The sequence below is a fragment of the Heteronotia binoei genome, chromosome 20 (genome assembly GCF_032191835.1).
Source record: "Heteronotia binoei isolate CCM8104 ecotype False Entrance Well chromosome 20, APGP_CSIRO_Hbin_v1, whole genome shotgun sequence".
In the NCBI taxonomy this organism is placed as follows: domain Eukaryota; kingdom Metazoa; phylum Chordata; class Lepidosauria; order Squamata; family Gekkonidae; genus Heteronotia; species Heteronotia binoei.
Window position 1 is genome coordinate 24053954 of NC_083242.1, and position 12308 is coordinate 24066261.

The 12308-nt window shown below is 45.6% G+C and overlaps 1 protein-coding gene across 2 annotated transcripts in view; it reads left to right on the plus strand.

The window, feature by feature from the left end:
• The first annotated feature begins 297 nt into the window (after window positions 1-297).
• The window catches only part of METTL9 (methyltransferase 9, His-X-His N1(pi)-histidine), a 43993-nt gene continuing 31982 nt past the window's right edge, over window positions 298-12308 (plus strand). Inside the window, exons 1-2 of one of the 2 annotated variants that reach the window (XM_060260834.1) lie at window positions 298-809; window positions 10648-10838. In XM_060260834.1, the coding sequence (XP_060116817.1) occupies window positions 636-809; window positions 10648-10838 (365 nt within the window). In that variant the 5' untranslated portion in view covers window positions 298-635. The remainder of the gene's footprint in view (window positions 810-10647; window positions 10839-12308) is intronic. The other variant, XM_060260835.1, reaches the window with a different exon arrangement.

Genomic DNA, 12308 nt, shown 5'->3' on the forward strand with positions numbered 1-12308 from the left:
TCCAAGCTGAGTTAGTGTGAGCTAACTCACAGATTGTTAGACTCCAGCTCACACATTTTTGTCTTAGCTCAGCAAAAATGGCTCCAGAGCACAAATAATTTAGGTAGTGGCTCACAGCTTTAATGCCAGTAACTCACAAAGTAGAATTCTTGCTCACAAGACTCCGCAGCTTAGAGCGAGCACTGCCCGAAACCCATCTTCCCGGAGAAGCTGGAGGAACTAACTGCCCCGCCCACCCCCTTGGCGTCTGCTCCGCCTCTGAGTTTTTGAAACCGGCGCCGCTGGCTTCTGCTCTCTGATTGGTTGAGGAGCGGACTCCTCGTCTCGGTGCGCGCGAGGCGGAGAAGAGGGCAAGGAGTGGGCAGAGGCCTCTGCGGGTGTCCCCTGCAATCCCGTCCGGCCCGATCCTTCGGGCCGCGCGCCTCGGGTTCCGGGGCTGCAATCTGTATGCCTGTGTCTGTTGCGGCCGCTGAAGGGGAGCTCGCCGTCCGCGTTGGCTGCTGCTGCTGCTGCCATGGAGAAAAGAGGCGGCGACGGCGGCGGCGGGAGGGGGTGATCCGACCGGGCCCCCTTTTCCTTCCTGGCCCCCTTCCCTCTCTCTGCCCCCCGCCCCTGCCCGCGAGCCTCGCCCCCCGATGAGACTCTGCCTGGCCTGGCTGGGCTGCTACACCCTGTCTCTGTGGGTGCTGAGGAAGAGGATGTGGGCTGGCCCTGCCAGGTATCTCCGGAGCCCTTTATCCAGGTCTCTCTACGCCAACATGATGGGCAGCCACAGCCAGACGGAGCCGGGCCTCAAGGAGAACCACCAGGTAGGGGACCTGAAGCCCCCCCCCCCCCAAGGAAGGGGTGTCAAGGCGGGGCGGGGGGCAGGGATGGGGGGCTCCTTTGGAAATAGCTCTGCTGCTCTCCCCCCCGCCAAGGATACACATCATACCCCTTTCCCTCTGTGCAAACACGCCCTTAGCTCAGCTCTCCAGGCCTAAAAGAGAGGAGATTTAGGCTAAAGCCCTCTTGCTGGGAGTAAGCCATGAGGCTCACATCGGAGTAGACGTGCTTGGGCACCCAGCTTGCCTCAGAGTTCCATGTGCCTGCTCTGAACCGGCACGGAAAGGATGAAGGGGGGGTCTGAATGGGGGAGCTTTCTGTTTTGGGGAGGGGGGCCAAAGTTGAAGGGGAAATGGTATGACAGGGGTCGTTTTATCTGGAGGTTGAACCTAGGACCTTCTCTGGCTCTGGCCTTGGACTAAGGGCACAACTGGACATTTCTGTGGCTTTTCTGGATATTTCTCAGTATAAGCTGCCTTATAGTGAGTCAGACATTCGGGCAGCCTAGGTCAGTGTTGTCTAGTCTGACTGGCAGCCACTCTTCAGGGAGTGATCTTTCACTAAGCCATTTCACTGAGAGCACCAGCAACCGTACCTGGGACCTTCTGCATGCCAAGCAGTTACTCTGCCACTGGACTAGGGACTCTCCATGTTAAGTATCTTGTTTGAAGCTGCCTTATCTTTGGTCTGTCCAGGTCAGTGCTTTCTGCTCTGAATGAGTCTCAGACAGAGGTTTTTCACTTCACCTGATCTTTGTAACTGGGGGATTGCACCTGTAACTTACTGCAGGTGCTCTTACCATTGAGCTGCAGCTCCTGCAACCGGAAAGGACGGGGCAGGGGTCGGTGCGTTATCTGAATGTGTGCTGTTTTATATATTTGGCGTGGGTAGCAATTTTGAGAGAAGGGATGTGGGAGAAAAACTTGGTTAGGAAAAGGTTGTGGCAACATGCTGTGTACTGAGCAAATCTTGTCCCTGCCATGAACTCAATAGGTGGTCTGGGGCTTGCCCACTGTCTCTCTCAGATGCAGCCCCCATGCCCTACAGAAGAACTCTATCTCTCATCTGTTTAGCTATTCTATACACATGCATACACACATATTATCTATTTATATACATGAACAGAGAATGTTCATGTATATAAATATATACATTATACAGAGAATGTATGTGAAGCCCTTCGAAGGCTCAAAAGGTGCTATGTAAATAATATGGATGTTATTTCTGTGTAGGAAGGTTGCTCTCATCTAGGGAGCTCATGCACAGCTGGGGAGAGAAGTGTAGATACATGGAGTGGAAGAGGAGAGAATATAAAAAAGGGTGAAAAGTCTCTGGGGGAGATGGGTCTCTGGAAAATTGTCTTGCACAGTTTCTGTAAGTTATAAGGAGCAGAGAAGAGGGGCTTCCATGCAAAGAATAAGGAAAGCAGGGAAGATGAATGTGAAAGCCTTTTCCTTACCACCACCACCCTGCCCCAAACTAACCAGAAATGCAGCTGGGTGTACAAAATGTGGTAGGACTGTAAAGTGTGCAAATGCATAATCACAAGTCATAAAGGATTCTGTCCAGGTCTGAAAGAGAGGATGTTTACAGTGCATTGACTTCTGTTGCATTAGAAGGGCGCAACTTTGCTTAGGATGGCTGCTAGCCTTTCAACTGGCAAGAACAAGTATGGCCTCTGTTCAAAATGAGGAACTGTCTCAATCAGCAAGGTATCTTTATGTCTTTTGTAATATAAGTTAAGCAACCATGAATTGAGAAAGCTGGGGAAAACAAGACTACTTTCTTGTTCTTCCTAACCCAGTTTTTGTAAGTTTGTGAATATCTTGTTAAGCCTAGGGTCTGATGCATCTTGGGAAGGGGCTGTGGCTCAGTGGTAGAATATCTGCTTGGCATGCAGACGGTCCCAGGTTCAATCCCTGGCATCTTCAATGAAAAGGACTAAGTAGGAGATGATGGGAAAGACCTCAGCCTGAGACCTTGCAAAGCCACTGCCAGTCAAAGTAGACAGTACTGACCTTGATGGATCAAAGGTGTGACACAGTAGAAGGCAGCTTAATGTGGTTTATGTCTGTTCATTCGTTCTGGACTGGAAAAATCTAAGACACTTGGTAGTCTGGACACCTAAAAATTATTTGATGCCAAGGAACCGGAAATATTGGTGTGTTATTCCTTACAGACCTATGCAGTGGAAGAAACTTCATTACTCCCCACCTTCTCTGTGATGTCTGGAATAATTTCATAGAATCATAGAGTTGGAAGGGACTTCCAGGATCATCTAGTCCAACCCCCTGCACAATGCAGGAACTTCACAAATACATCCCCCCCACAAACACATACATCCCCAGTGACCCTTGCTCCATGCCCAGTCGCCACATTTTTGCTTAGGGATGATAAGTAGCAATAGTTAAAAAAAATAAAACAAAGAGCAGCATTTTTTTTGTTGGGTCACCTTTCAGTAAGGTGTAATAGGAAGTTTTGACCTTGCACACAGCTCCTTTGCAAGCAGCCAATAAAGTCTGAGGTGGTGATGGAAGTTATGTAATTGGAATTGTGACAAACTAGTGACAGGTGGAACTAGAACCCAGATTTCTCAACTTCCCTGTACCAGCAGTGACTTGTAAAAGTAAAAAAAAAAAAAAATCTGGTTACATAACACCAGAAAAATAGTTACTGCTTCCAGGTTTAAAATATTAGTTCTGTCATACAGCTGATACCTTCTGTTGCAGTCACATTTCTTGAACTGCACAGGTTGCTTACATGGACAGGACTGCCAGAAAGTCATTGAAAATTTCGCTCCATTTCACTTGAGCAAAGATTTATGCTCCAGCCTGTTGGCAGGTGGTGTGTTTAGTTGTGTGCTAGCAGGCTAGCTAACAAGGGTTGAGTTGCCAGCTTAAATAGCAGTTTCTCTGTGCCTGCTCCTAGCTCCTATGCAATTCCTTGGCATCCCTTGTAAATTTGTCCCTACTTTGTCTCTAGTCTTACTTGAGCCCAGTTTCTGTAGGCTGTACCTGTTGGAGGTGGAGTGTCATCATTATGAAAGAGGAAGGAAGGAAGGAAAGCCACACTTGCTGAGGCTTAATTCCCAACAAAGAAATACATACTTTGATAAAGACACAATGTAACATTAAAGAAATTAACGTATATATGTGTGTGGGATTATCTGTAAACAATTATACATAAACTACCACTATCTAAAGAGCCCTGTAGCATAGAGTGGTAAGCTGCAGTATTGCAGTCCAAGCTCTGCTCACGACCTGAGTTCGATCCCGGCGGAAGCTGGGTTCAGTTCGCCGGTTCAAGGTTGACTCAGCCTTCCGTCCTTTCGAGGTCAGTAAAATGAGAACCCAGTGTAGATGACTGGGGAAGGCAATGGCAAACCACCTTGTAAAAAAGTCTGCTGTGAAAACATCCTGATTCGATGTCACCCCAGAGTCTGAAACGACTGGTGCTTGCACAAGGGACTAACTTTACAACTATCTAATATGATGTCAACACACACGACTCCATCAGTACATATGGTATACCAGATATAATCCAAAGAGACATTTGACGATAGGAAAAATCTCAAACACCTCCTGAATTGAAACAAGAAGGAGACTAGCAAGTCTCTAAGTGGCTTCAGTATGCAAAATAGGAGACTTCTCACAAACTTAGCAAACCTTTTGCAGGTCAAAAATCAAAGGAGTTTATCATAAATCACACCAGAGGATCTCTTCATTCCAAACAACAGGACGCAGCATCCGGATATTTAATTGTCAGACATTTCAGATTCTTTTTCTATAGTTTGATCAAGTCAACAAATCTCAAATCTAACTCCTCAACGGAGCTCCAGTACTTCTCATTTGAGGCACCAGTCACCGATATGAAATCCGAAACGGAGGAGTTCCTGCTACAAAAAAAGCCCTGCCATATGTACTGATGGAGTTGTGTGTGCTGACATCGTATTAGATAGTCATAGTTTATGTATAGTTGTTTCAAATAATCACACAAATGCATTAATTTCTTTATGAGTGTTGTATAGCATCTTTATCATAGTACATGTTTCTTTGTCGGATAGATTAGAGCACAGTGATCCTTAATTTCTGGCATGCATAGGTTCAGCTTACTTAACAAATCCAACAGTCTAGTAAGAACACTGGTCAGCAAACAAATCTGTCTGTTTTTCCATTCTTATGCTGTGATTTCTCCCTCTGAAGGAAGTTGTGAATGGGAGGCAATGAACTTTTCCTCCCAGACCTTCACTCCTAACAGCTGGGTCTGAGCTCCTGCAGTTATACTGGTTGCTATCAGCCAGTTTACTTCACAGGACAGGCTTGGGATGAAATAAGTGTGAACCATGTCTACCACCCTCAGCCCTTCTAGAGGACAGGGACGGGGTAAAGATGAGACAGCACGGTCTAGTTCCCATTTCTATATCTGAGCTTTTGTTTGTTTGTTTGTTTGCTGTTGATTCCATGCCTGGCCATTCACTCCCATCAGCCTGCTATTGATATAGGGCAGGGGTAACCAACAGTAGCTCTCCAGATTTTTTTTGCCTACAACTCCCATCAGCCCCAGCCAGCATGGCCAATGGCTGGGGCTGATGGGAATTGTAGGCAAAAAACATCTGGAGACCTCCCATTGGCCACCCCTGATATAGGGAATGGAGGGCTTGAAATCCATCACATTTTATCCTGTCCCCTTGCTCCATGAGGCTTAAAGTGCCATACACGGTTTCCTCCTCACAGCCTGTGAGGTGGATTGTGTTGAAAAGAGAACATCTGGCCCAGAGTCGCTTGGTGAAGTTAGTGGCTGAGTGGTGCTTGGAATTCAGGTGTTCCTGGCCCTAGTTTGACAATCTAGCTCAGCGGCATCAAACTCATTTGTTATGAGGGCCAGATCTGATATAAATGAGGCCTTGTTGGGCTGGGCCGGACCATGTTGGGCCAGGCCATGTGTATACCTATTTAAAATTAGGTAGCAGAGATATGAGCTTTATAAAGGACACAAACACAATTTTTATATAAGTGCTAATGTGCTAATGTTTTAAGCATGTTTTAAGGGTGTGTATATATAAACCCTTAAAATATGCTTAAAACATTAGCACTTGTTGGTATTAAATCTAGCCTGCTCATTCTTCATTGTCTCCTGGACTTAGACTTAGGTGTGAGGAGATGAAATTTCCTGCCTTATCTTGGCAACGCCCATGGCGTCTTGGTCTTCTTCCTTCATCTTTTGTGCCAAATTCTGTTTCTTCAACCAAGGCAATGCAAGCCACTTTGCACATTATGTTTTCAAAAACTGTATGCCTAATGTTTTAATTGTGTGCCTAAAAATATAAAAGGCGGTTTGCATTTGCTCATTTCTAGTAATGCATATTGGGTAATACCAGGAACTTCTTATTTGCATATTAGGCCACACACCCTAACACCAAGCCAGCCAGAACTGCATTGCTGTGCATTCCTGCTCAGAAAAAGTCCTGGGTAATACACTCCTTGGAAAGGTTTGGTTAGCTCCTGTTCCTGTTGAGTGTGTCCTTTTTGGCAAATTTGGTTTTGCCTCCACGGGGTATGCAAAACAGCCATGAGATCTCTTTCTCCAGCCTGTTTCTCAGTATTGCTGCATATTTCTAGATAACCAAGATGAACAATGAAACTATAACACTTGCTCCATGTGAAATGATTCCATGCACTGACTAGACCATTGGTCTATCGAGGTCAATCTCAAGTACGCCGCTGGCATTGGGTCTTCAGGCTATCAGGCAGAGACCTTTCACATCACCTACTATCAGGTCCATTTAGCTGGAGATGCTGCCAGGGATTGATCCTGGGACCTTTGTCATTCGAAGCAGAGGCTCTTCCACTGAGCCGCAGCCGTTCCTTTTAAGCAGTCTAAAGAATTAAAATAATTCTGAGGTAATATTTTTTTAAAAATAAACGTATCTGCATCCTGAAAAGAAACTGAATTTTTAAAAGCTTATCAAAACTACTTATTTGTAGACCCACTTTATTATAAATACGTTAATTTAATTTGAATATTTTTATTGTTAAACAGACCTCCTGCTCTTCTAAGTGAATTGTTCAAAATAGTGTAAAGAAGAAAATATAATAATTCAGATAACACACACTGGACAAATAAATAGCATTTTTAAAAAAAGAAGCTTAGCAAGTAGCCATGTAAAACTATGCACTGCTACTCCTATCTAAGCCCAATGGATTTAAACTGGAGTAGCTGTATAGAATAAGGGAAGGGCTGTGGCTCAGTGGTGGAACATCTGCTTGGCATGCGGAAGGTCCCAGGTTCAATCCCTGGCATCTCCAGCTGGAAGGATCACGTAGGAGAAGATGTGAAAGACCTCTATGTGAGATGCAGGAGGGGCCACTGCTGGTGTGAGTAAGTAGTACTGACCTTAATGGACCAAAGCTCTTATTCAATATAAGGCCACCATGTGTTCAAGTGGAGCTGTGGCTGAATGGTAAAATGTCTGCTTGGCATGCAGAAGGTCCCAGGTTCAGTCCCCGGCATCTCCAGTTAAAATGAGCCAGGTAGAAGGTGATGTGAAAGGCCTCTGTCTGAGATTCAGGACAGCCCACTGTCAGACTTAGGCAGTACTGACTTTGAGAGACCAATGGTCTAAATTCAGTCTAAAACAGATTCATGTGTGTTCATGTAAATGACTAATAATGTGAATTGGAAACACAATCAAGAAGCAGATCTGGTGTAATCCAAGCCAGGAAAATGTATATAAAGCTTAATTTGGGGGTTGAACTAGATGACCCTGGAGGTCTTTTCGAACTCTATGATTCTGTGGAATTAAAAAAAAAATAGAAGCAGAATAGAAGCAGAACAAAACAGAGTAAGTTTTGCCTGGAGCCAAAATATAGAGAGGGTTCCAGAGGTATCAGTACGAGTGTCTGAGAGCTGTGGCCAACCCTGCTACTGAAAAGGTCTTACCTTTGTTCACCACCAGCCTCACCTCCATTAGCAGGGGTACATGGAAAGGGGACTCAGATGCAAGTTATAGGCAGAATTTTATGTTCCATGTGGTTGACTGCAGAATGAATAAAAGTTGTTTTGAAAGGTTTCATACTGTAAGACGGGTGGCCGACGGTAGCTCTCCAGATGTTTTTTGCCTACAACTCCTATCAGCTCCAGCCATTGGCCATGCTGGCTGGGGCTGATGGGAGTTGTGGCAAAAACATCTGGAGAGCTACCACTCTGTAAGAACATAAGAAGAACCCGACCGGATCAGATCAGTGGTCCATCTAGTGCAGTCTCCTGTCTCACGCAGCAGCCAATCAGTTACTCTGGAAGTCCAATAACAGGGCATAGTGGTCAAGGCTTTCCCCTGATGTTTCCTCCTGGCACTGGGTTTCAGTGGTTTAGTGCCTCTGAAAGTGGCAGTTCCCTTTACTCACTGTGGCTAGTGCCCGCTAATAGACCTGTTCACCATGAATTTATCTAATCCCCTTTTAAAAGCTGTTTATTCCTGTAGCCATCGCTACATCATCTGGCAGTGTATTCCGCATCTTAATTTCTCATTGTGTAAAGAAATATTTCTTTTCATCCATCCTGAATCTACTGCTCATCAGCCAGTTTGATGTAGTGGTTAAATTCGTGGACTCTTAACTGGAGTCTGAAGAACCGGGTTTGATTCCCTACTCCTCCACATACTGATGCGACCTGGAGTCAGTCACAAGTTTGCTGAGAGCTGTCCCTCTCAAGAGCAGTTTCTTTCAGAGCTCTCTCAGCTCTACCTACCTCACAGGGGGCAGGGGGAGACCGAAAGCTGCTTTGAGACTCCTTTGGCTAGTGAAGGGAAGAGTATAAATCCAATCTCCTCCTCTCCTCCTCCTCCTTTTTCTTCTCCTCCTTATTTTCTTTTTCCTTCTTCTTCCTTCAGTTTTGGCGGAATTTCTTTGTGTTTGCTGCTGTGCTGGGTAGAAAAGCCAAAAATGTTTGCAACACCAGCAAAATCACAATATCTGAAAGTAAAACTGACCCCTCACCAGTCACAGCAGCAGGCACAGGCAGGGCACAGGTTGCCCAGCTGCACAGAGACCCCCCAGCAGTGCTCAGAGATGTGACTTTGAAAATTTAAGACCACCTCCCCAAATCCCCCTGCAGTGAGGACTGAGTATGCTCCAGGAGGTATGAAGAAAGTTAATTAAGGAGGGGTGGTGGTGGAATTTCTCAAGATTTGAAGGGGTGGAGGGTGACTCCACAATCTCTCCCCTCCCCTGAGCATTTCCTTGCATTGTAATTGTAGTGTACAGGCAGCTATTTACTACACACTGTGTAGTGCCATGAATTGTTCCAAATAGCTGCATCAGTTTGTATGTAGCATGTTCTAATTAAATGGAAATATTTATTTACAAAGTAGAAATACATATATTAGTAACCTTAATTGACTTCTTTTTTTAAAAAAACAAAACAATTTAACATTGGTGTGTGTTTCTTTAGAATATCATGAATTTGTAAAAAATCTTACTACTACATGATTTATGTTTTAAGCCCTTGCGATGCGCAAGAGGTTTTTCATTAACTACTGAGTATTTCCATTGAATATTGTATCTTGAGTTGAGAGAACAGCACAGACTGGCAGATTGGTGCTTAACTGGGTATGGTCTGGATGTTTCCAAACAAACATTGCAAGCAGTGTCGCAGTGCGCTTATTTCTAGTTTGGCTTTGAGGTCTGAGCAGCCCAAGGTAAAATAGCACATGGCTGCTGAGTGAAGAGCATCCCTAACGGAATTGTGTTGCTGTAAGAATTGCTGTAAAGCTGCCATAAAGCACACTGCTGGAAAGTGCAGTTTAAAAATCCCTTCTTTCAGTGTGTAGATTTTAAAAAGGCTCATTTGAGCATTCTCAGGGGACACTGGATAATGTAGATGCTGGACCAGAAGTTGGAAAAATCCAAATGGTGAAGGAATGGACTTCGCAAGCCCTCCCATCCTTCACAACCTTCTGGCTGGTCCCCAGGAGGTCAGAAAACTCTGTATCTGCCCCAAGTCTTTTCTCAGTGGCACCATCTCATTCCCTCATACCAAAAGGAAAAAGGAGAAGGAACGCCAAAAACAAATTTGTCAGTAAGCGCCACCAAATGAACATATGAACATATGAAGCTGCCTTTTACTGAATCAGACCTTCGGTCCATCAAAGCCAGTATTGTCTACTCAGACTGGCAGCGGCTCTCCAGGGTCTCCAGCTGAGGTTTTTCACACCTACTTGCCTGGACCCTTTTTAGTTGGAGATGCCGGGGATTGAACCTGGGACCTTCTGCTTACCAAGCACATGCTCTACCACTGTGCCACCGTCCCTCCCCGTCAAAGGGTATCTTCCCCTGGACAGATTTACACCTCCAGCACTTGATGCCTGTGTTGCCAATTAGAGGCTCTGTCTAGTTGCAGTATCTTCTGCTTCTCCCCTGCTTGTGTGGGGACAGTCATGCATACTTTTGGTAGTTTTGAACTATCACACTGCAGGGATGGTGAGCTTACTTGCAGTCTTCCTTTCCAAGGTCTTAGGTTCTGCAATGAAGTTGGCCGTCTCTAGATTCCAGTGCAAATCGCTTGTTATCAGGTGCTACAAGATCTTAACCAAGCAAGGAAAGTCACTTCTTGAAAGATCCTTTCATGAGGCTGTTTGTCAATGACTTTCCAGAGTGAGCAAACAAGTAACAATAGATCATTATGAAACGCTCATATACAAAACCACTGTTGCTCTCCTTTACAAGAGAAACCAAGATTTAAAAAGTAATTGTGTGCAATGCTGAAATGTGAATAACGTGTATTTTCATTAAATATTTTCTAATGTGTGTGTGTTTCCCTTTGTAGTGGTACTTGTGCAATACGGAACAGCTGTGTGAGTCCCTTCAGCCAGTCTTCGTCCAGAGCTACCTTGACCAAGGAACGCAGATCTTCTTAAACAACAGCATTGAGAAATCCGGCTGGCTGTTCATTCAGCTTTATCACTCCTTTGTGTCCTCTGTTTTTAGCCTCTTTATGTCTAGGACGTCTATCAATGGGTAAGTGAAACTGCGTTCTCCGATTGCTCTGCCTTTATTACCAGTAATAGCATTATACCACCATTGCCAATAGCTAGCCTTGCCAAATATTCTTCAGCTTTACAAGCCACCCTGAAAAATTTAGGAGCCAGGTATATTTTTCAGCCTTCAAGGTCTTATATTGTATGATTGTACTTACTACTTGCAGCTGCAGGGGCCACTGCGCTGTATGGCTGGAGAGCGGCTGTGGAGGGTTTTGACATTATGAATGAGGAGTGCTCAAGATCTCATTGCACCTAATTCCCAGCACATTTGTATGGCATGCTCCCCTGAGCTCCCTCAGTTCCTTGCTGGATCAGAGCAAGCTCTGTCTCGTCCAAAACGCTTTGCAAGAATCCTGGCAACCCATCGGCTATGAAATGGCTTTCTGCCAAATCACACCGTCAGTCTTTCGGTTTTGTGCACTCCAACTGGCAGTGGTTCCCGGGTGAAGAAAGTCTTTTCTCACTCCCGGCTGGCTTGAGACTCTTTCAAGGGGAGATTGCTAGAGAATGAGCCTGAGCTAGGGAACCTTCTGCATGCAAAATGGCTGCTGCGCCACATAGCCCCTGATGGTGCACCGGAAACTGGCCTGTGAGCCATGATCTGTTTAGACAGACAAACCTGAGACTCGCCTGGTGAGAGGCTGTGTCATATGAGCTCAGGAGCCCTTGAAGAGCATGTCTGGCCTTGGCATCCTCTTTCAGGGCAGCTGCAATTCTACAACTTCATTCCTGATGTTTGTTGCGTCACATCTGCGCTGACAGCCAGAGTTGTAGGTGGTCCCAGGTTCAGCCCCCAGCATCTTCAGTTCCTAGGAGCCAGTGGTAGGGGATGTGTCCGTGGCGCCTGCTGACACCTTTCCTGGTGCCTGCCAGAAAGTGGGCAGGGCCATGTGGGGGGCTGTTCTCCAGTAAGGCTTCTGATTGGCTGTACAGATGCTTGAAAAAAAAATATTGCTTTGGCAGCAGCTGACACCCCAACGTTAAGGATCTTCACTGTGTGACTGATGGCACACTGTGGCAGCATTTTGTGGTTGGTTCTGCCTTCGGTGGAAGTGGTTTTGTGGCCACGCCCGCCACACTTTGACTGAATTCCAAAGATGCCTGCAAATTCAAAAGATTGGGGACCCTACTCCATTGCTTTAGTCTTGTTTCTGGGAGGATTTGCTGGTGCAGGGGCTCTTTGGGCCAGGCTGAGTCTAAACCACCCTGAATTAAGCAGAGCTTATCCCTGAAACCTAGATTCTGCCAAAGACCAAAATTTTCTCCTCTGCTTTCCTTAGCTGATGGTCTGGCTTGCTATCCTCATTTTCACAATGATGAAAGTATCACATTGCAGCTTTCTTTTTTGACTCCCCCCACCTCGTCTGTGACACCAAACTCTACTATATAATTTGTTCTGAGAATAGCCTTTCCCTCAGAGGAGTGTGCACAAGAGAATCTTGCGAAC